We start from the raw sequence: 22,614 nt of genomic DNA, 5'->3' as shown, positions 1-22,614 counted from the left end.
CCTCTCATATTGAGAACAGTATATTTTGATACCTGTTGGTTCTAAGAATAAAATGACTATTTCTTTGATATGAAAACAATTGGCCTGGAGTTCAGTCTTTGAGTGTGTGAAACCCTTTGCTGACTGAGTGTATACAACAAATGCTTTACACTGTCCTCTGGTACTGCCTTACTGCTCGACCTAGCTACCACTTTAGAGAGGAAGGTCACACCTGGCTTTAACCTCTGTTATACCTCTGGGGTTTGTGGACTCTATACACACTGTATCTTATTCTGGTCCAGTATATATAGAGCCACTTTCTCACATCGTGCATCTGAGGTAAGCGCCTCCCAGTTGTGAACAAAGTTCTGAAGTCTGTCTCCCAGACGCTGATTAAGAAAAGCTGTTTGCTCACCTTGATTGGCTCCATGCTTGCCCCTGCCTCAGTGTTCTCCCTTTGCACCCTGGTAATGGGGGTAATCTCTGGTAGGGTAGAAGTTGCTGAATTTAGAGGCGTCTTGATATTGTCACTTCTTGGCGCTGTATTCTCTGCTGTAGTCTGGTGATTTGCGCGTTGAGCTGAACGGCCCCTGCTTTGGCCAGCGCAGGTAAAAACCCAGGGTGTTAAGATGTGGTTTATAATAATCTGGGCTTTGATTGGCAAATGTTGAAGTTTGCACAAACTTTCCCAGCTCCCGTATAAATGGGTCGCTGAACAATCTTCTTTGGGCAATGGGGCACGCCTCAGATGTGGAGAGGTACCCCAGTTTTTGGTCAATCTTAATGAGCAGAGAACGCCACAGCTCGGTGGAGATGGTGCAGTTCACATTCCCAGTAAGATAATAGCCTTTTTGGCCCAATCTGAAAGGACCTCAGGGGAAATCGCAGTCCCTGACGCCTTGGCTTCCTCCACCATATCTAGAATATGAGTCAGGAGACCAGAGATATCCAAGGACATGTTCTGGCAAGCCTGCCAAGTCTGATCAATCCCCTTCTTGGGATCGCGCATGTACTTGCTCAGTAAGGGAGCCATGCGCTCATCAATGTCAGGTCTGATCGCTACTGTATTCCCTAGGGATGGACATGGCATACTGCCCACAGGCAGTTGCATATTTCCTTATCTTACTGCTTAAAAAGCAGTCCCGTGACAAAGGCTGTGGAGAATGGATGCATCAAATGCTCCGGGTTCAACATGTCCGAAATAACTTGAGGGACATCATATGAAGGTGCATCTTGTGCATTGTGAGTTGAAGGGTGCTGTGGGCGGGACCCTGTTTCATGCTCCTCATGAACGCAGACAGAGTCACTCCTGAGGCGGAAGCCGGGAGCCACTGAATTGACACCTCGTGTTTTTAAAATAGTATGCTGTGTTTTTAAAACTGTTTTCACTTATTAGCTAATCCTTGACACCCACCTTAACCACGCCGATCAGCTGATTACTTGCTGGAATCGGTAAAACGCTCGCTTTCTCTGTCGCCATTGCTTGGAGCGAGGAGCCTAGAGACACGCCCATCTCTGGTGGCCATGCCCCCTTTCTAATATAAACAGAGCGCGCTGACTAGCGCTGCCCTGCAGACAGAGTCACTCCTGAGGCGGAAGCCGGGAGCCACTGAATTGACACCTCGTGTTTTTAAAATAGTATGCTGTGTTTTTAAAACTGTTTTCACTTATTAGCTAATCCTTGACACCCACCTTAACCACGCCGATCAGCTGATTACTTGCTGGAATCGGTAAAACGCTCGCTTTCTCTGCCGCCATTGCTTGGAGCGAGGAGCCCAGAGACACGCCCATCTCTGGTGGCCACGCCCCTCCTACGCTTAAGCTCCTACTATAAAATCATGAACAACTGCCGGAAGCGCAGCGGACGTGCGCAGCGGGCGCGACGATGGCGCGCCGAAGCCGCGCCAAAGGGGTGCCAGTCTGCGCCAGTCCGCGCCGGACCCGCGCCCAGGGCCCTAACTCCTAGCCTGCCTCCACACCTGCACAGTAAGTCTCTGAAATACTCTTCCTCCAACCTAACAGAGATTCGAAACACCATGCTCTGCCAGGACTGCCCACTTCTTAACTTAGACGCGCATTCCGACCTAATTCATAAAGCCTGCTCCAAATGCAACCTCAAACTCATTCACCCCCTCACTCAGATATCCCCAATTACTGGGGCACCACATAAAGAGACCACAAGCATCAAGTGCGCACTGGTGAACGCCAGATCTATGTGTAAACATAAAGAAGAGGTGGCCGAATTAATATTGGCACACAAACTGGATATTCTGTTCATAACAGAAACATGGGCCGACTTGGCCTCTGACCCCGATCTCGTAACAGCCGTCCCTGAGGGCTATTACATTGTCAGACAAGACAGACCGGCCGGAAAAAAAGGAGGCGGCCTCGCCATAATCCTACGGCAAAACTTAGCAGTAAAAACTGGAACTTCAGCCACTATCCCGGCCGAAACATTATCTTTCTCTATCACGCTCTCCCCCACCCAAGTGTTCAATGGAGTTCTGCTCTATCGTCTCCCAGCGGCCCGTACACCTTTTCTCCAATCCATTAGCACTTTATTAGAAATAGTGCCAGAAGTCTCTGACTTCACAATACTCGGAGATTTTAACTTTCATTTAGAAAATACATCGGACAAAGATACCCTGAGTCCGATTGAGGACTTCAAGGCAGCTGGCCTAGACCAGTTGGTCACCTCACCCACACACAAAGCAGGCCACATTCTTGATGGATTGTTCACGAATAATCCGGCCATTGTCCCCCCTACTGTAACTCCCATTGTATGGTCAGACCATGCAGTGGTGGTTTTCTACGTTTGTGTCAAGAAACACAAAAATCAACCCTCGGCAAAAAAACAACAGAGGCTCAGTAGGGATTGGAAAAATATAGAAATGAACACACTATCCGAGACTCTGGGAAACACTAAACCACCCTTAGTATCAGACCCTCAACTAGCGGCAAACAACTATAACCAATGGCTTACAGATACCTTAAATCAAGTAGCACCTCTAAAAAGAGTACGGTCAAATCGTGCAACACCATCAGCCCCTTGGTTCTCTGAACTGCTAAGACTAGAAAGACAGAAATGCCGCAATTTAGAAAGGCGCTGGCGAATCAATTATGATAACAACGACAAAGAAAGATACAAACAAGCGCTAACAGACTATAGGAAGACGCTAAGACTGGAAAAAAGCAAATATTTCTGTGAACAGATAGAAAGAGCACAGAACTCCAGTAAGCAACTATACCAGACAGTGGCTACATTAACAACGATACCAACAGCTAATATCACTGAAACCTCCCAAGACTTCTGCAATAAAATGGCTGACTTCTTCAGGACCAAGGTAACTGAAATTTTTGATAAATTCAATAACATTACGAATGAGGAACTGTCAGATAACACCAGGAACATAGAACTCACGTCCTCATCGCTGAACGAATTTATCCCCCCATCATTACCAGAAATAAAAGATCTCATCAAAACCACTATGTCAGGATCCCCTCTCGACCCTTGTCCACCAACAATTATCAAACTAACATCTGACGTAGTAGCACCAATCCTGGAGAACATCTGCAGTACCATCTGTGAAACAGGAAAATATCCCCAAAATTGGAAAACCGCAATAATAAAACCACTTTTAAAAAAACCAACCCTTAACACCTTGGAACTAAAAAATTACCGCCCTATAGCAGCCCTCCCTTATCCGTCAAAAATTCTTGAAAAAGCCATAAACAAACAGCTGGCCAACTACATTGACCAAAACAACCTGTTAGACAACACCCAGTTCGGGTTCAGAAGAGGACATGGAACAGAGACAGCGCTCATCAAGGCCTCTGAAGAGATCAGACAGATCATGGACCAGGGAGGTTCGGCTGTTCTGATCCTGCTAGATCTATCAGCGGCTTTTGACACGGTCGATCATAACATCCTGATCGACCGTGTCAAAGCCTTGGGCATAAAGGGCAGGGCTGCGGAACTTCTGACATCTTTCCTAGCCAATAGAGAACAGTCAGTGAAGATGGGGAACTTCTATTCACCAACATTTGTGCTGCCGTGCGGAGTCCCCCAGGGATCCTCGCTGAGTCCGACACTTCAACATCTATGTGTCGGACTTGGCGAGGGTCATTAAAACCTATGGAATGGGAGTGACTTCGTACGCCGACGACACCCAGCTGGTGTTGGCAGTACATAAGAACGGGATCGAAGTGGCAGCCAACTTTCAGACTGGCATGAGAGCCATCAGTCGTTGGATGGACAACAATTGTCTAAAATTAAACACCGATAAGACCGAGGTAATGGTGTTTGGAGACCTAAAACCAGCTTGGTCCCCGATCTGGTGGCCACCGGAAATGGGCAACCCACCTATCCCAGTCTCAAAGGTTAGAAACTTAGGAGTGTTGTTCGACAACAAACTAAGTTTCACTAATCACGCCAACGCAGTAGTCTCCTCTTCCTTCTTCACGCTACGGAAAGTGAAAAAGCTACTACCCTACCTTCCACTATCCGCAGGGAAAACCCTGATGTCCTCCTTGGTGCTCTCCAAGGTGGACTACTGTAATGGGCTTCTGCTGAATGCTCAGGAGCAGGTCCTCAAAAAGCTACAAATGGTGCAGAACGTTGCGGCGCGAATCCTGACCAGAACTCCCAAGTTTGCATCGATCTCATCAGTCGTCTACCAACTACACTGGCTCCCAATAAAAAAGAGAACAAAATTCAAGGCTCTGTGCATCATATACAGGGCACTGAATAACCAAGGACCCGACTTTTTTAGGGAATCACTGCAGCTGTACGTTCCCAATAGAGCGCTAAGATCAGCCTCTTCCGCATCACTATGCGTTCAACGAGTGAGAACAGTCACCTGGGGAGACAGACGCTTCTTGGTGGCCGCCTCGAGGCTCTGGAACTCCTTGCCCCATCACATAAAAACCAGCGCCTCACTGCTGCTCTTCAGAAGGCAAGTTAAGACATGGTTATTCACTCAATAATGCACAGGATGTGCCTCTCTGTTTCTGCCCAGCGCCGAGACACCACTTGTGGTATTTGTTCGCGCTTTATAAATTTAGAAATAAATAAATAAATAAATAAATAACGCTTGGTGGCCAGCAAACTGTGGTCCTCTTCCCGTCCTGACTAGGACATTTAAAAATATGGGGATCACTTTTGACAATGGTCTGACCTTCGATTCTCATGTCGGCCGCATGGTTCGCATCTGCTTCTATATCTTGTAAACCCTCAGAAAGGTGCTTCAGTACATTCCATCTGAACTGCATCGGCCCACCATCATCGCACTAGTCACTTCCCAGCTTGACTACTGCAATGCCTTGCACCTCAACATCAGTATGGCCTCCCTGAACAGGATTTAGGTCATCCAGAACGCGGCAGCCAGGCTGATCCTTAATATTCCTTAGCATCAATCAGCGAGGGAGGGGATCCACACACTGCATTGGCTCCCCACCAGGAAGCGCATCTCCTTCAAAGTCCTTAGTACGGTCTATAATGCCTTGCACAGCAAAGGCTCACCGCAGCTGAAAACTAGGTTTCTATTGTACACCTGTGGGAGGACCCGGAGATCCTCCTCCCAGAGAAAACTGATCTATCCAAAATTCTGCAGGGTCAATTGGGGCAGACGCCTCTTCTCTGTGGTGGCAGCAAAACTCTGGATACCCTACCCTCTCCATCTCTCATGCAGTATCTTTCCATGTGTTTAGAAAGCTGCTGGAGACATGGCTTTTTTCAACATGGTTGGCAGTTTTGTGCATCTCTTCTCTTTGACCGCCCAGCACCTTTACACCTACTGTTATTAGTGCGCTTTATAAATCCTTATCCTATCCACATCGGAACCAGACAGTAAGTCTGACCCTTGTGGGGGTGTGGCCGGGCAGGAGGGAGGAGAAACTCCAGATGATTGTAACCCGAGAGTCCTGGTTCTTGGGTCTCTAGAGGTATAGACTGAGTGTGCTCCCTGAAGGCCTGTTTCGGTCTGTCAAATGCATCCATATTGATGCCTGGCGTGGGGTCCCTCTTGCGTTTATTGAGCATTGTGGGTGTAGTAGGTCGCCCCGGAGGTTAAAGGGACATAAGCCCGAAGGTGTCTTTCGTTCCAGGGAGGGCTTTAAAACAATGTTCTGCTTATTGCTGCAATTTCCTCTCCAGGGGGGGCACTTCCTGCAATAACGCTCTAGAAATAGCGTAGTCCATGACCTCACAGAAACAATCATCAGTAGGGAGGTAGGTCACGCTGTCCACTTCCTGACAAGTCTCCTCAACATCACTCATTCTAGAATAGCTATTGATCTCAACAGGATGTAATAATACTGGCAGCATGCGGTATTAGCGCTGGGATTCCCAGCCAGTCAAAGAGGGGTTTGGCAAGGTGGGGGAATCTCCCAGACCAATAGTGTAGCTCAGAGTGCCAGTAACTAGGGATACGCCCTGAAGGACATCACACCCACACACTTACTGGGTAATTAGAGTCGCCTGGGCGTGTGCCCCAGAGTTCAGAAAGAAAGACTGACCAATCGTTTTAAGTAGAGACCCTCCATGAGGGCGTAATTGCGTCTCCCTGTAGTGCACGGGGGACACACTGCAATGGCATTGGGTCCGCAGTTCCGATAAAGTAATTACAGCGGCCGCGGAGGAGCAACTCACGTTCTTGTGGCCGTGCAGCAATCACAACATAACGAGTCAAATTAGCCAAAAAACACAATATTTAAACAGCCAATAAGAAGAAATAGGCAGGACCGAGGCACTTAACTCAGCTGTGGGAGCAGCAAAGAAAGAGGAGACGGTGACCGGAACAAAGAACTATTAAGAGGCCATGGCCTAATCTGATTGGAGAATGAATGGTATTGAATTGTTTACATATGCCGGCGGGTGCGAGCAGGCAGCGCTGCCGGCCCGCCATGATTTTCAGCAAGTACTCCTTACTTCATTCGCGCTTCCCAAAACAAACTGCCCACCTTTAACAACAGTAGGTAATGTCACCCGGCGGCGTCAGGTATGGCTTGGCCGCCCTGGATGTGATATTCGTAACTTTTGCGCAGCCGCACTAGCTTGCGAGAGCGGAGAGCCACGCAGCGGACATTTATGATACATTGTAGCCGCCAGTGAGCTGCCTAACAGCAGCCTTAGCTCAGCTACAGCACCCCGAAGCCGGCAGGAGCAGCGCCCACACTCGTAATGTTACCGTTTCAGGCAGTGCTTAGCTGGTGCACAGACACTATGCAAATGCGTGACAATGCATTTCAGTGCGGTGATACGGATCACCATACTGAAATGCGTTAGAGTCACGTTTGATGCGTGATACTTGGCAGGACTGTTTCTCTATGGGTTATGGGGCTATATAGTCTTTTTTTGTTTCTTTTGATGGCTGCTGTAAGTAAAGCAAAGAGAGAACAGTGTAATCCTCGCCTCCGGTCCTGATATAGAATCTGGAAAATGTAAAAAATAAAATAATGATGAAACGTACACAAGCGTGCTCTAATGAGGTTCTCTAGCACTTAGATCCCCTCTGTGGCATTCCCACAATTAAACATGGTTTGATAGATGTTGGTGGTTTGTCCTGCTGAATGTTTTTACCTTTGGATGTAGACACTGTTTTCGAAGTTTGTAAATCTTCAGTAGAGTAAGATTGGAAGCCACAGCTATCTAGGGCTTCATGGGGTGAGATATAGTGAGAAAGCTGTCCTGCAGTAGGCTCAAATGTTCGATCAAAAAGCTTTAAGTAGGATAAACCTCATCTTTTTTTAAGATGCTTGGCAGGATGTCACAATATTAGCTTTCCACAATGTCCATAGTTTTTCTTCAAGATTTGATTGGAGCCATCAAAGTAGTCTTCAAATCTTAGATTGGCTTTTCCCTCTCTGGTCAACCTTACCTGAGGTACAAGAGGGTTCTCCAAATTCTGCATGTTCGGCCAACGGAAACTCCCAATTCCAGCTGGTCAACCGTTGTTCTGCCTGGCAAGCAACAATGATCTGGTAGGACTTTGACTTGCGTTAGTCCTGTGGGTCTGCAGGAGTCTGGTGCCACCAGCGATGGAGCTAAAAGGAATGCATAAGTTGGGGTCAGAACTAGAAACCGCACCCAAATATGGCGTTAATCTTTCCTCTTTAGATCAAGATTCTTCCTCCTTGTCAAGTAGATCAAACAGACCCAAACTATAGACTATTTTTCAGCCTATTAAGTCCTTCAGTAAGGTATAGCTTAATTCCTATGGCACAGAGAGCACTGGCCTACATGTTTTCACCTAGGGCGTTGCACTGAGGAAAACAAAAAGATGATGGATAGAATGAATGAATGAATTAATCTCAGCCACTAGTGACACAAGACTGCATTGTGGCCCATCTTGCTAAGGATTGTGACTTTGTGTGTTTTTCAGTCACTGCTGTGGTGTGATCTTAATTGATAATAGTAAAACCTGTTGCAAGAGTAAATATAAGACCTGCATCTCTAGGTTATTTAAGACTGCATCTATTTCTCAGGTGCTTTACCTGTAGCTTGATCTATCTTTGAAATAAGAGACATTGTGACATCTGAGTTTTCAGTGCTAGTGCCCAGTGGACTACAAAAAAATTGCAAATCTGTGGTCTTCATTGCATTTGCAACTAAATAGGTAATATTTGAGAAGCAGACACTGCAATGTTTTTGGCTCTGCAGGTTACTTGTGCACAGTGGGCTATTTTAACTCAGTCCATTATCCTGGTGTACAAGATAATAGCCAAGCCTGCAATGCTACAACTTGCTTAGCCTTTTGCGAATGGTGCCACACAGCTCCTCGTCTCGAAGTTTTTAATTTTGCTTTAATTGATCTAGACTGGAATGATCATAAAGAAATTAGTGAACTGATTAGGTCTTATTGAGAGTGACGTAACTGCATAACACATGATGCTGTTCCTGTATGATTGAGCGACTGACCTCTCTTCACTTTTTTTATCCATAGGTACTATGGTGGGGCAGAGGTGGTGGACCAGATTGAGTTGCTGTGCCAGCAGAGGGCACTGGATGCCTTCAGCCTGGATCCCGCCAAGTGGGGTGTGAATGTGCAGCCCTACTCCGGCTCCCCTGCTAATTTTGCTGCCTACACTGCGGTGCTGCAGCCACACGACCGTCTCATGGGCCTGGACCTTCCTGATGGTGGGCAGTGAGTATCCAGAATCTGTCTCCCTCCCCGGGACTCTCTCCTTGCTTCGCTCAGTTAGTACCAACACCAAGCAGTCTGGGACACAGTCAATTAAACCGTGTGTAACAGAGTGTTTCAAAGTTGGGCCCTGAGAAGTCCTCCTTTCAAGTCGGAGGGTGGAGAGGCTGCTAGAGCTCAGGTGCTTTGTTAGGGATGCCAACACGCCTGTAGTCTACCCTCAAGGCTCATGTTTGTTTTTCCCAGGCCTCCTCATAAAAATGTCCTTAAAAGCCATTTCCCTGCTTTGAAATACTACTTTATAACAGCACGTGCCCTAAGAAATCACATTACAAGTATTTTAGAGCTGTCTAAACCTTTACTAAATGTTTAAGTAAAATGGCAGCACTTCCTCTGCTACATTAAAGGAGAGTACAGAGGATTGTACTTGCAATCTAATCCACTTACCATCTTCCAGCCTTCATGAGCCTCCAATTGTGAAGACGGCAGGCATTTCTCATAGAAAAGGTGGCGGCTCTTCTTGTGCGGGCTCTGTTCTCTCAGAATTCCTGCCATATTTGTTCATTAGTTGAGAACGATGAGCTGTGCCATACTTTAGTACCTCTTGGTCAGTGGAGACCCCCTCCCTGAAGACTTTTCTAAATTATCCTTCTTTTCCCCTTCCTCTCCCCTCTCTCCGTATCAGGGGCACTTGTTGCTAAGATGGCCTTAAGATTGATCTGTTGCTTTTTTGGTGAAAAGTGGACCACAGTGCTGGCATCGGCATGTAATCATTGTTTGGTATATGTGACTGAACGATAAATGTTACTCGATCAAACATTGGTGAAATAGAGCGCTTCCATGCGGCAGGATGCCTCAAACCCAAAGGAGTGTGAGGGATAACCGCTCCGCTCACAGAGACTGCTACGGGGGCAGGGTATATTATGGTATGGCTCTTGTATAACTTAAATGGCATGCTCCTTGCATCGTAGTTTCCTTATCTGGGCACCTTTCGTAAGGCCTTTGGTAGATTGTCTATTGGTGGTGCTCGGTTGTGTTAAGTTAGTAGAGGGTTTGTTCAACGTTTAATTTAGAATTGGTTTGTCTAGATTAGTGAGGAGTAGTGTTGCTGTCAATCTTGGTGGTGCTTTGTAGCATATGTGTGTGGGTATGATGAAAGACCCCCTCCCTGCTCCCCCACCCCAACCCCCGAATTGAGTAGTACGTTGTCTATTGCCTGACCCAAAGTTAAGTGTTCTTTGGCTTTGCCTGACAAACTACACAGGAAGTTACAGTGTGAAAATGTGCACATTATGTTGTAGCATGATTAATATAACTTTATCTGAGTGGCTCTAAAATGTGTGTTGTGGTGTGAGAATAGTGCTTTTGAGTTGCCAGCGCTTTGCCATCTATATGCCCATGGCACCTTGCGTGCATGAGGCACTAGTGCAGGGGTCTCCAAACCGGTCCTGGAGGGCCGGATCCATGCCAGATTTTTAAAATTACTACATGTATCTCAATGGGGATATCCAAAAAATCTGGCATGGATCCGGCCCTCCAGGACCGGTTTGGAGACCCCTGCACTAGAGAGTGAAACATATTTTGTTTGAGGAAGCCAAATTATAACTGTCCTTAGAAAAGTGCTGGCGGTGGTGAATGCCGGTGGGTACGGCAGTAGCCAGACTTAACTGATGCATCCGGGCTGTGCTGGACGTGTTAGACAGTCTCTACAATCTGGTCTATTTTGTATTGGTGTGTACCATGTCTTAGTTGGCTATTACAACCGCATTTCCCACCATATTGAATGTCTGGGCTCTGTTAGATGTTTTGGAAGGTTGTCTATTATCGTCTGTTAGAAGTTTGTTTCTTGTCACCTTTACAGTACCTTTCATTACTGTTTGGTGATAGACCTTTGAGTCTCTTGCATACTTGTGGGCTTCTACGTAGTACTAACTTAGCCAAAAAGGCATTGGTGGGCTGTGTGCGTTTTATTCTCTAGTGCAATCGCAGAATGCCTTTAATCCAGGTGGGAACAAGCTCGTATGTCTTTCTGAAGCAGGGATACTTCGGAACGACTGACAATTGACCAGATATGACCAAAGTGTGCACTGCAGAACATTATTGACAAATGTTGGAATTCACAATTAGAAGATAAATCGAAGTAGGCAACCTGGGAAGAACCCATAAAACTCTTTGCATATTCAGATTTCCTTTGTGTCTTCTGGGGCCAAAATCGGCCAGATTTTAAGCAAGCGTTCAAGCCCCAAACCTTGCATGTGCTCCAAAGGGCTGATTTTCCAGCTTTATGATCCCTAGAAGTGATTATGGTTGACACCCGCCGAGTTGACATTGCGCGGACTTACACGTGCATTCAGAAGCTGCCATACACTTATGTGACCTGCATCATAATGTCATGTAATTGTAGGCGAGATACTGTAAGATTTTCAAGTGTTGCCCTCTCAAACGTAGACCTGTTTTGCTAAAAACCTGTCGGGGAGCCCAAGCCCCAGTGCCCCATTAAAGTTGACACCCATGTACAGTGTTTTATAAAAATGTCCATACTTCCTGGCTGTAGAAGCCCAAACGTTTAGCAAGACTTAACCCCTCCACCAGCCACTACCTGAGTGTAGCAAGAAAAGTAGGGATTACTGCAAGTATACACTTCACGTGGCTGAGACTGAAAGGGAAACAAGTAATAAAGGGAAAACTGCACAGATCAACAGTTTTCCATTTATGTATAGCTGTAAAGAGAGGCAGTAGAAATGCCTGTTGCAGAACCGATTACCAAAGCGTGGAATGGGCTGGAAAGTCCTTCCTGAGCAATGTTAAGTGGTCAAAGGAGAATTTAATGTTAAAGCCCAAAGTTCAATTTCCTGGAGAAATCCAAGTTTCAAAGTCTCGAATAGTGATTAGAATAAAAGGGCAGATTACCCGCCAATGTAGAATCTAGCTGTAGTGTTAATGCACGTGTTTGTGAATAGACTTGTATCTGGATAGGAGGAGTACAAATCGAAATTAAATGCCAGGCCACAACAGGAGCAAAAGTTTCAAAGTACTGGCAGAAGGATAAGAACCAGAATCGGGAAATAGACTCCAGTAGAGAGGGACTCTGGCAAAGTTTAGGCATTACGCATGTAACAACAGTATTCAGAGAAGTGGTGTAAGGTGGGCTCAGCTGAAGAGAGATAAGGAGGGAACGTCGCCTCAAGACAATCTGTCTGACTGAGCAGATTCCAGAAGAAGATGTGGTGTTGCATGAAGATAACTACCTAGGTCTGAGCTTTGAAAACCAAATGGTGTAGGTGAAACATTTATTCGCAATTCATTGAGTCCTAAAGAAGCTACAGCGGTTAAGTGAAGAATTAACGTTTTTTGTTATTGAGACTTTTGTTTCTTTTCTTCCTGGTGCTTCTATTCTTGTTATTGTTTAAAACGGGGTAAGATGTAATGTCTTGTGTGAGTGTGTGGGTGCAGATCTTTGTGGTATGTTGGTTGGAATGTTGAGATCAGATTCGGAATGTTTAGATTTTGTAGAAGCAGAGTGCAGTTGTGTGGAATATTCAAAAGAAGACGCATATTTTCACCTCAAATGAATAAACTAAGTGGCCTAGCCTCAAACCTGCTTTATTTTAAAGACTCTACTGTAGGCTGGCGTCCGTTTGTGGCGAGATATCAGTTTGTTTGAAGGGAACTTGCAGTCTCCACTTTGGACATGTCTTTCGCACCACACCTGGCATACCTGCTCATAAGAGACCGTGGTCGGGATATGATGTATCCATTCCTGTATCTGTGTTAACATGGCTTCCATAGAATGCTAATGAAGCTGTGACGCCTCTAAGAATGTGTGTTGGGACTTCTGGCTTTTAAAGAAGTATCCACTGACAGTGAATGAGAAAATGGCAGTGCTGACCTAATCTCAGATTGCTTAATCTCTTGGCATGTTCCAAAGATAAGATCCGTGATCGGTGATTGGTCTTGCCTCAGGATCAGAAGTAGAATAGGTTGGCTTTGTGCAATCGCAGCCTTGTCGAGTAAAGGCGGTCCAGGAAGTGGATAGTGGAAAAAGTGTGGACGCTTTTTCAGCAGAGGGTGTATTTAGGGTTTGTTTATACTGATATCTAAAATTCCCTCTTTGTCCCTCACTCCAGCCTGACTCATGGATACATGTCCGATGTGAAAAGGATCTCTGCCACCTCGATCTACTTCGAGTCCATGCCCTACAAGCTAAATGTAAGTCGAAGCATAACATAATCCTATTTGCGCGCCTCCGAAATGTCCATTAACTGTTACTTACTTGCATGTTTGGTACAGCATCTAGCAATCTTATGGTTATAAGCTACATTTTTATTGTTAAATATCCTTTTCTGTGAGGCCTTTTCTTAGGGTCACGGGCATTTGGAAGTTACTGGGCAATATCTGTGGTATCGATTGTCATTTACCGCGGGTGTTTGGGGGTTCAAAAACTGAACGGCTCCCTTATTAAAACTTAATAACTAGATGGACCAGGCAGTTCTTCGGACATTCGGAAAAGTAACATACTTTATTATAGTTCAAAAGTTAAACCGAATACTTTTGCTTGAAAATCAGAATTGCTTTTCACGTCTTGGGTCAGAAAACAAACCCCCAAATGCTGTTCTAGCTCCTTGTTGGTAGGTGCCAAATTTTAGTTTAAGATTAAACCCTATGGCCAATGTTAACCCTTTAGAGAATATTGTCTGCACTACTCTTTTTGGTAAAGCTCATGTTTGCAATATTTCCGTCTTTTACAGAGTTCTATGAAATTCGGAAAACGAACTATTTTTAGTTTGGGTATGCAGCAGTTTTGTTTTGTTTTCAGACTTTATAATGTCATCTGCTGCATCTGCTCTGAAATCAGAAGATCTCAAGAGTTGCTCGGAGCCTGCCACCCAAAACTAATTGTGATCAGCCATCTTAGTCAGTAATATCAGCACTAATTTTACTCAGCTTTTTCGTAATCCAAGATATCAAAAAAGAAACTCATTTACAGATTGACCATTTATCATTTGCATTCAAAGATACTTTTAGTTATACATATCACATCAAGTACTAAATGTTATTCTTCCATACACAGCACGTAAATAATATAAGATATTAAATTACAAGAAAACCTTGAGAGTAATCAATATAGAATTGAAGGATCTGATACTTATTCTAAGATTTTAAAAGTTGTATTGCAGTGCCAGTTTCATTACTCTTTTAGAGAGTTGTACCAGTTCATCTGTGCTTCAGAAATGATGTATCCGGAGGGTCAAATGAAACCAGGCACTAATGAATTTAAAAGAGAATAGAAGTGTTGTGACATCTTTTAGTCACCACTTTCTCAGGGCAGCCTTTAACAACTTTGAAAAGTTTCTAAGGAGTCTATATAGGTACCTTCCTCTAGTTTGTGTGACCCTCACCAAGTAACATCCTCTTTTTTGCTAATAGGCCTCCCTGAACTGTAGGTCCTACAATATGAGACCTAATAGTTAATATTGTTGCCCTAGATGATGGATCATTTCTTTATGTGTCAAGTAACCAGAGAAATCCCAGAGGTAGAAAATGTACCTTTCAGTTCAGCCAAACGCCTGTGATGTTCTTTAGAAACTCACGCTCAATCATGAATTAATCCCCATACCTTTACTGGGACGTTTCAACACACAGTCCCAGCTCGCTAAACATCAAACATTTTTAGCATGACGGATCAAATATTGTTCCAGCACCCAACATTATATGGAGCAAATAGATTTCTATCAAATAGCATGATGGACTGTGTGTTAAAAAATCCTGATTAAGTTATGGGGATTCGTCCTTCATTTAATTGTAAAGAACATCACAGGTGTTTGGATGAAATTTGATGTCTGTTTTCTTCCTTTGTGATTTCTCTTAGTTTTTTTTAAAATTTCTTTATTGAGAGTTTTGTATGTTTACTTTTACAGTTCATTGGCACTTGGTACATCGTTATATTTTTGCAATTAATATTTTGAGTCAGGTGTACTCCGGCAAATGAAGCATATTATAGTACGACTCATGCATAATACATTTCATAGTACAGGTAAGTAAAGACATCGGTAGTACAGAAATCAAACCGCAGTTGAGCTGACTTAAGGTTTAGCCACCTGACCCATGCCGTATGACAATATAGGAGAGTTTCCCGAGGGGTTTAGGCTGGTGTATTGCCTCCCACTCTATTCTGGTGTACCATACTGATTGGTGCCCGTGCATATGTTTCTATTATGTAAGTGCCTACTCTCTGAAAATGGGGGGCAAACAGAAACTTACGAACTACAGAAAAGGGGTGGTGCGAAGTGGGGTCCCGGGATGCCGGCTGACTATATAGATACAGAGTGATGAGGAACTGTTAACTAGTGATGTCCAATCCGTGATTTCTCTTAGTTACTACGCAAATTAAGAAATGAACCATTATATATGGTGACAATATTAATTATTACGTCTCGTATGTCACAGTGAGAGGCGTTCAGCTACAAGGGTCTACTTAACACAGCTCTAGGGATTTAGGCAGTTTCTACACCAACAACTGAATGTTGGTCCAATTAATACAGAATTTGCACTTCTGCAGTGTTCTAGCAACAAAGGAAAGCTTTGGGACCAGAATCCGCACAGGTTTGAATTCGCTGTGTGGAGCGTATAGGCAGTTTGAGTTTGGTAATCCATAGGTCCGTTTATATATTGCATGAGCTCTCACACTGGCTATTACTTCGGACGTGCAGAAGTATGTTTTTATTGAAAGAGACAGGCTTGCATCGTGGCCTAGTGCTTCCCGTCTGGAGGGGAGGTTGTTGCCCTGAGCCCTTCACGGCTGCAGGGTCAGCGCCTCTTGTTAGCGAGCAAAGGGTGCAATGGAGGCCTGGGACCTCACGGCTGGCCATGGCATAAGTCACACGTCTTGGGCAGGGTCCGGTGCTCCTGGCTTTGGGGGTCTTGGTTCGGCAGTCCTCCTATTAGCTTCTACTAATACAGAAGGTAGTGCCTTTGGCAGAAGTGAATTAACTTGCAACCTTTCTCTCAGCTAATGCTCTATTCCAACACTGTTCGGAAATTACACACGCCAAGAGCTCAATTCTGGACCTTGTTATTTCTAAATCAGACCAGCTTACCATTGTTCCCCTATTCTTGTAGACTGGTCAGACCATTTCCTCATTCCCTTCCGCTTTCACCTCTCGCACATTATAACTCTCGGCCAACCTAAGAGGGCTTCTACCTGGTTCTGCAACACTAAAAACATTAACCTTGAGACTGTTTGATTCTGCTATGCGTACACTTCCTAGTCTAGACCCTAACGCGGATGTCAACGATCTCACCCCCCATTGCTTCTCAATCCTTGCAGTGGAAATCGACAAGGTCGCTCCGCTCCAAAGGAAAAGACCCACCCCCTCAGCACCTTGGTTCAATAAAGCTCTCTATGACGAAAGGAAAACCTTCGAATCTTGGAGAAACATTGGAGACAATCTCCATCTACTGCCAATCTCTCTCTTTTACGTTCAGCAAGATCCAAATACCGCAAGCACATCTTCCAAGAAAAAGCATCTCATTTCAGATCCCTCATCAACTCAGCTAAAAACAGGCCCCAAAAACTTTTCGACCTCATCAAAAACCCAAATTGTTCTCCCCAAACCATCAATCCTGAGGATGCTTCAAAGAGAGCAACTGAAATTGCTATATTCTTTGATGAAAAGGTCAAATCACTGGTGGATAAGGTCACCCACCCCACCCCCATTGAGGAGCGAAAATCCTTAGTCACTTGGCAGAACTTTGCCGCCATCTCGGAAGATGACCTCCTCAAATGCATCCTGGAAACCAAACCCTCCAACCATTCTTCTGACCCCAAACCTAGTGGCATCGCCATTGATTTCTATACCAATACTCTATCTTTTTGGACCGGGCTAGTCAATCTCTTCCTCAGTCAAGGATTCCTCCCAGCTGTCCTCAAAATAGGACAGGTTATCCCCCCCTTCTAAAAAAAACCCTCCGCAGATGCGAACAACCTCAATAATTTCCGCCCCATCACCAATCTCCCTTTTCTTTCAAAGATCACAGAAAAATGTGTTGCAAAACAACTTTCACAACACATTATGGACAATAATCTCCTCGACTTGTTCCAATCAGGCTTTATTCAAAATTGCAGCACTGAAACCGCCCTGCTGCAAGTGATCGATGATGCACTGCATATACTCGATTCGGGGGAATCCTGCCTGCTGATTTTTCTTGACCTCTCTGCAGCCTTTGACACTGTTAATGTGGAGAAGTGTGGCTGAATGGTTATGGATCAAGCCCTGATCTTTGGACTGGGTAAGAGTGGTCTGCTTAATTCAGACACTCTGTTCATCACCACCCCCTTTTCTGAATCGTTTTTGGCCACTATAGGTGTGGCAGGGTATACTCAGACATGAGTCCCTTTCTCACTGCACCATCAGGATTCAAGCAAGCCGGGCCGAAGACGGCTGAAATGCCAGAAACCGGTCCCCGGTAGCTTGTCTCCTTTCTGGTGAAGAATTGGCTTGGTAGTTTAGTCTGCCCTGTTCCCATGATGCACTGGGCCAGGGACAGACTGATTTGCATATAGCCAGGTTCTGAGCTGGGATGATGCAGTGAGATAAATAACGGTGATGGATCAAGCCCTGATCCTTGGACTGGGTAAGAGTGGTCTGCTTAATTCAGACACTGTTCATCACCACCCCCTTTTCTGAATCGTTTTTGGCCACTATAGGTGTGGCAGGGTATACTCAGACATGAGTCCCTTTCTCACTGCACCATCAGGATTCAAGCAAGCCGGGCCGAAGACGGCTGAAATGCCAGAAACCGGTCCCCGGTAGCTTGTCTCCTTTCTGGTGAAGAATTGGCTTGGTAGTTTAGTCTGCCCTGTTCCCATGATGCACTGGGCCAGGGACAGACTGATTTGCATATAGCCAGGTTCTGAGCTGGGATGATGCAGTGAGATAAATAAAGGTGATGGATCAAGCCCTGATCCTTGGACTGGGTAAGAGTGGTCTGCTTAATTCAGACACTCTGTTCATCACCACCCCCTTTTCTGAATCGTTGAATGGTTAGAGCGGCAGACGCTGACGCAGAGGTCTGGCCCGGGACCAGGGTTCAATTCCCGCCTCGGTGGCTCTTGGACTCAATCTCCCCGGACCTGATAATTCTCGCCTCGGTGCCAAGTCTAATCATGCGTCCCACTCTGTGACTCTGGGCAATAGCTTGCTTAATCTCCACAACGGCCCCAGCAGCGCTTGGATGCCTGGCTTCACCTTGGGGGTGCCCAGGAGTGGACATTTCACAGGAAAAAGCCAGGAAGGGTTCCACAGCGGTATGAGTGCAGCGCCGGGACGCCCCGTCGCTGGGGCAGCCGTTCGCTTTACAAGTACAACACATTTACATTTACATTTAATCACAACACCCTCCTCAACACTCTTCAACAGAGAATGGGCATGGAAGACACAGTGCTTAAATGTTTTGCCTCCTTCCTCTCGGACAGATCCCAAATGATCAAGATTGCGAACAGTCTCTTGTCTCCTCTGGTGGTTGATCAAGGCATCCCTCAAGGTTCTATCCTTGCACCCACTCTATTTAATCTCTATCTGGAACCATTAGGGAACCTCCTAAACAAATCTTGAATTCTGCTACCATTTCTACGCGGATGACACCCAAATCTACCTCAATGTGTCTTCCTCACAAGATCTCTCTACTCAACTCTACTCACAAGTCTATTTACAACTGGATGTTAAGTCACCAACTCATTCTCAATCCCTCCAAAAATGTAATTCCTCCTCCTGTCTACCTCTCTCTCCCCGCCTCCTGTTCAATCAGCTGAATCTACTCCACAGTAAACCCATCATTGTCGACTGCGCTAAATCCCTAGGTGTCATACTTGACAAAAGACTCAACCTAATTGCTCACATCAACTCCATTACCAAGAATGCACGTTATCAGCTGCGCCTTCTGTGGGGGATTTGTAGGTTCTTCCCGAAGAAAGACCTAAAAACCTTGGTACAATCGCTAGTTCTCTCTAGACTGGATTATTGTAATTCTCTTCTGACTGGCCTTCCCAAATCTCACCTCTCACCCCTCAAATCCGTCCTCCATTCAGCAGCTCGCTTTATTTCAGGGTCCAAATGAAGTGACCCCATCACTCCTATCCTGTCTTCTCTCTGATGGCTTCCCATCGAGGCTAGAGCTATTTACAAAACGGCTTGCATCACCCACAAAGCCTTGCATTCTTCCTCCCCTCACTATCTGGCGAATAAACTGAAATTGTCTGGAGGCTTGAGACCTTCTTGGAATGGTGAAAAGTTTCTGCTTGAGCTCCCCTCCTTCAAAAGGGAAAAATTGATGGCTCAATCGTTCTCAGGTAATGCAGTGAGAATTTGGAACTCGCTTCCTCCATCGCTCTGCGTCATCCCCTCCATCCGGATCTTCAAATCGGACCTCAAATCTCTTCTATTCCAAAGACAGTTTCAGAACTAATTCCCTCATTCTCAGACCCCACTAGGAAGTCCGTTAGTCATTGTAAATTTTTAATATTTATCTATTTTTGTACATTCCTTGCTTGCTGTGTTTAATATTGTGTTTCTCTTGCTATTTTTGTTAGTTCTATTTTGTAACATTTCTCTCATGTAAGGTAACTGGTTCTATTGTACAGCGCTCTGACACCTTCGGGTAAAGTTTGTGCTTTATAAAAATGCATAAATAAATACCATACGTCCAGTAGCCTGGAGCAAAGCGCGCAGTGGGGTCTTTCCATCCATGACAAGAGTCCATATCCTAAGTACACACTGTGTTATTTCCTGGCGCTTTAAATAGCGGGTGGCACTGCTTGAGATGCTTGCCTTACTAACCTGGGAGGGATCAAGGGCTGCGGTTTAGCAGCTGGGTTCTGCCCCTTCAGCCTTAGCGTTACCTGGCAGGCGGTCCGTCTGCGTCATAGTCCTCACTCAAGGCAGGGTTGGTCCGTCCAGGTGTCACTCCTGGTGGAGAGGCCCTTGTGCCCTGCTGATACGAACTGCTGCCCCGCGCCTGCATTGCACGTGTGTGTTCGCATGAAGCCCTGACCTTGTCTTTCCTCTTGTCTCGTGCTCGCCTCAGCCTGCCACCGGACTCATCAACTACGAGCAGCTGGAGGTGACGGCCCGCCTCTTCCGTCCACGCCTGATCATCGCCGGCACCAGCGCCTATGCCCGGCTCATCGACTACGCCCGGATGAAGAAGGTGAGTGAGTGCAATGGTGCATGCACTGCAAACCACACATGCAGCTTCAACAAGACGACTTGTTTGGAACTAAGTTCATCTCCTTGGAATTAGCGTTTTCTGCAAAAATGTCCCCTTAATGTTCATTTGTATCCACCTCTTTCTCACAGTCCTTTCCCCTGCCAGTGAGCTTGTTTTTAGGGGCTCCGATGTGCCTTGGAGTGCAACACGAATACTATTAAGATAACACAATGTTGTCAAGTAGGAAAGCCATGATTCTAATTGACCCCTGATCCGTGAATGCAACATTCAGAGTGCCACAGCACTTTATTGCCCGGCCTTTGCCAGAATAGCACCCTGGCCTGGGTAGAAAGAAATTTGGCGCCCTGGCAGCAGCTTGTGAATAAAATGGGCCCGTTTTGTGTTCAGGGGTCAGTGTGTCAGTGAGTCAAACCACTTGTATTCGATTATTTAAAATCACAAAAAGTACAATACGCATTTAAAATTTAGCACAATCATATCAAGTATATAAAACATAATGGGCGCAAGTAAATATTTCATTCAAGTTAAAAACAGTCAAGTACATATCAAATTCAATCTGTGGAAAAATAAATGATTTCAAACAGGATTTATCAGAGAAAGTCTCTTTTTTTTTAAGTCGTACAGCTGCAACCAGAAAGCTAGCGATGTTAAAAATGTCCCAGGTGTGGCTAAGCATTTGTAAATAAAGAAGAGCTTCCTTGACCTGTAGGAAATCCTTGCCCCTCAAAAGAGGGACTAGAAACCTCCCTCGTATTTCTGCATAAAAGGCGCAAAACCTAAAATGCAGTGTGTCCTCTGAAGAAAAATTGTCACACTGACATGGTTTTAGATTCTCAGGTTTAGACCAGCCCGAGATAGTACCCAGGGACAAATGAAGTAAGTTAAAAGGGAATCTGGTCAGGAGCCACCGATGGAAGGGCCTGGCCACTATTCTCAAGTAGGGCTCAATTGATGAAGAGGATATTATCAGATAATGGGCCCTAACAAGAGGTTTCTGAAGCTCCTGCTCCTCACATTCCAACATAAAAGTATTCAATAGTTGTGCTTTGGTCCATTTCACGTCATCCTTTCTGATGCCTTCCGGAAGGTCAAAAAGATCAGAGTGTCCTATTTTAAAAAACATGTGCTTAACATAAGCCAAACACTGGATACTACTGACTTTATCCAGGGAAACACAATCCCGCAGGATACAATGATTCAGGGTTAAGTCTGGATTAAGCCAGATTGTGAGCCAACAAACCAGAGGGGCAATTCTCATTAAATCGGATACATAACCCATTCCAAGTTCCTGGTGGATGGCAAAAGTTGAAGTAGATTGAGGGACAGACAAAATCGTTCTTAAAAATCTATTATCCACCTTCTGTATCTCTTCCTATTGTTTATAGCCCCAAATCAATGAGCCATACGAGGCAATAGCCAAACATTTGGATCTATAAGTTCCAAGCATGGCTTCAAAGGAGCTAGCACCCAGTCGTTGAGCGAACCCTAAGAGGGCTGTCATTGAACTGACTACGGCATTCTTTGTTGCCTTCTGTTGGGGGACCCAGGAACCTCTTTTGTCAAATAGCACCCCCAAATAAGTAAGAGGGCACCCTAGAGACCTCGGCTCCATTACAATAAAACGATTTTTTTTTCCTATTTCTTTTACCAACTATCATAATATGGGATTTCGTGATATTAACTATCAGATCCAAAGATTTAATAAAATCACCAAAGGCATTCAAAAGTACGAGCTAATAGTACTGCATCATCCGCGTATAGGAGGACTGGGATAATCTGTTCTCCTATAGCAGAATGTCCAAACAAGCCTCCGCCAAAGATTTTTCTAGGGCATTGATATAATGGGTAAAAAGAATTGGGGCCAGAATACATCCCTGTCGGACACCCCTCCCTAACTTAAACTGCTTTGTACATTTGCCATCCTGCGTAACCCTTACTGTTGCAGAAATATCCCGATGCAGATCAGCCCAAAAATGAACCAGAGAAGGATCAATGCCCATGTTTAGCAACATAGTCCACAGCTTTGCCCTGTTAACCGGATCGAACGCTGAAGAAAGGTCCATAAAATCCATGTATAAAGAACCTTCTTTAGCCATCGTATATTTGCTTATTAAGAGATGTAGATTCCGACACTGAAAATGAGGTCCTTTCTAACCTCCAATATGGATTTAGACAGGGTAGAAGTACTCTGGATCAATCACCCAGTCCGTGATTTTGGCCAGAACGACTTTGCCCAGTATTTTAACATTGAGTCAATTAAGGAAATGGG

At 45.2% G+C, this 22,614-nt stretch overlaps 1 protein-coding gene across 2 annotated transcripts in view; it reads left to right on the top strand.

The window, feature by feature from the left end:
- Window positions 1–22,614, top strand: part of SHMT2 (serine hydroxymethyltransferase 2) — a 207,725-nt gene that overhangs the window by 140,209 nt on the left and 44,902 nt on the right. For both annotated transcript variants that reach the window (XM_086966700.1, XM_086966695.1), the window contains exons 4-6: window positions 8,922–9,122; window positions 13,247–13,328; window positions 20,202–20,324. In XM_086966700.1, coding sequence (XP_086822826.1) covers window positions 8,922–9,122; window positions 13,247–13,328; window positions 20,202–20,324 — 406 coding nt within the window. The remainder of the gene's footprint in view (window positions 1–8,921; window positions 9,123–13,246; window positions 13,329–20,201; window positions 20,325–22,614) is intronic.

The sequence above is a fragment of the Lissotriton vulgaris genome, chromosome 1_1 (genome assembly GCF_964263255.1).
Source record: "Lissotriton vulgaris chromosome 1_1, aLisVul1.2, whole genome shotgun sequence".
NCBI classification, from domain to species: Eukaryota; Metazoa; Chordata; class Amphibia; order Caudata; family Salamandridae; genus Lissotriton; species Lissotriton vulgaris.
The sequence above is the reverse complement of the archived record's forward strand: the minus strand, read 5'-3'. Positions and strand labels throughout refer to the sequence as shown.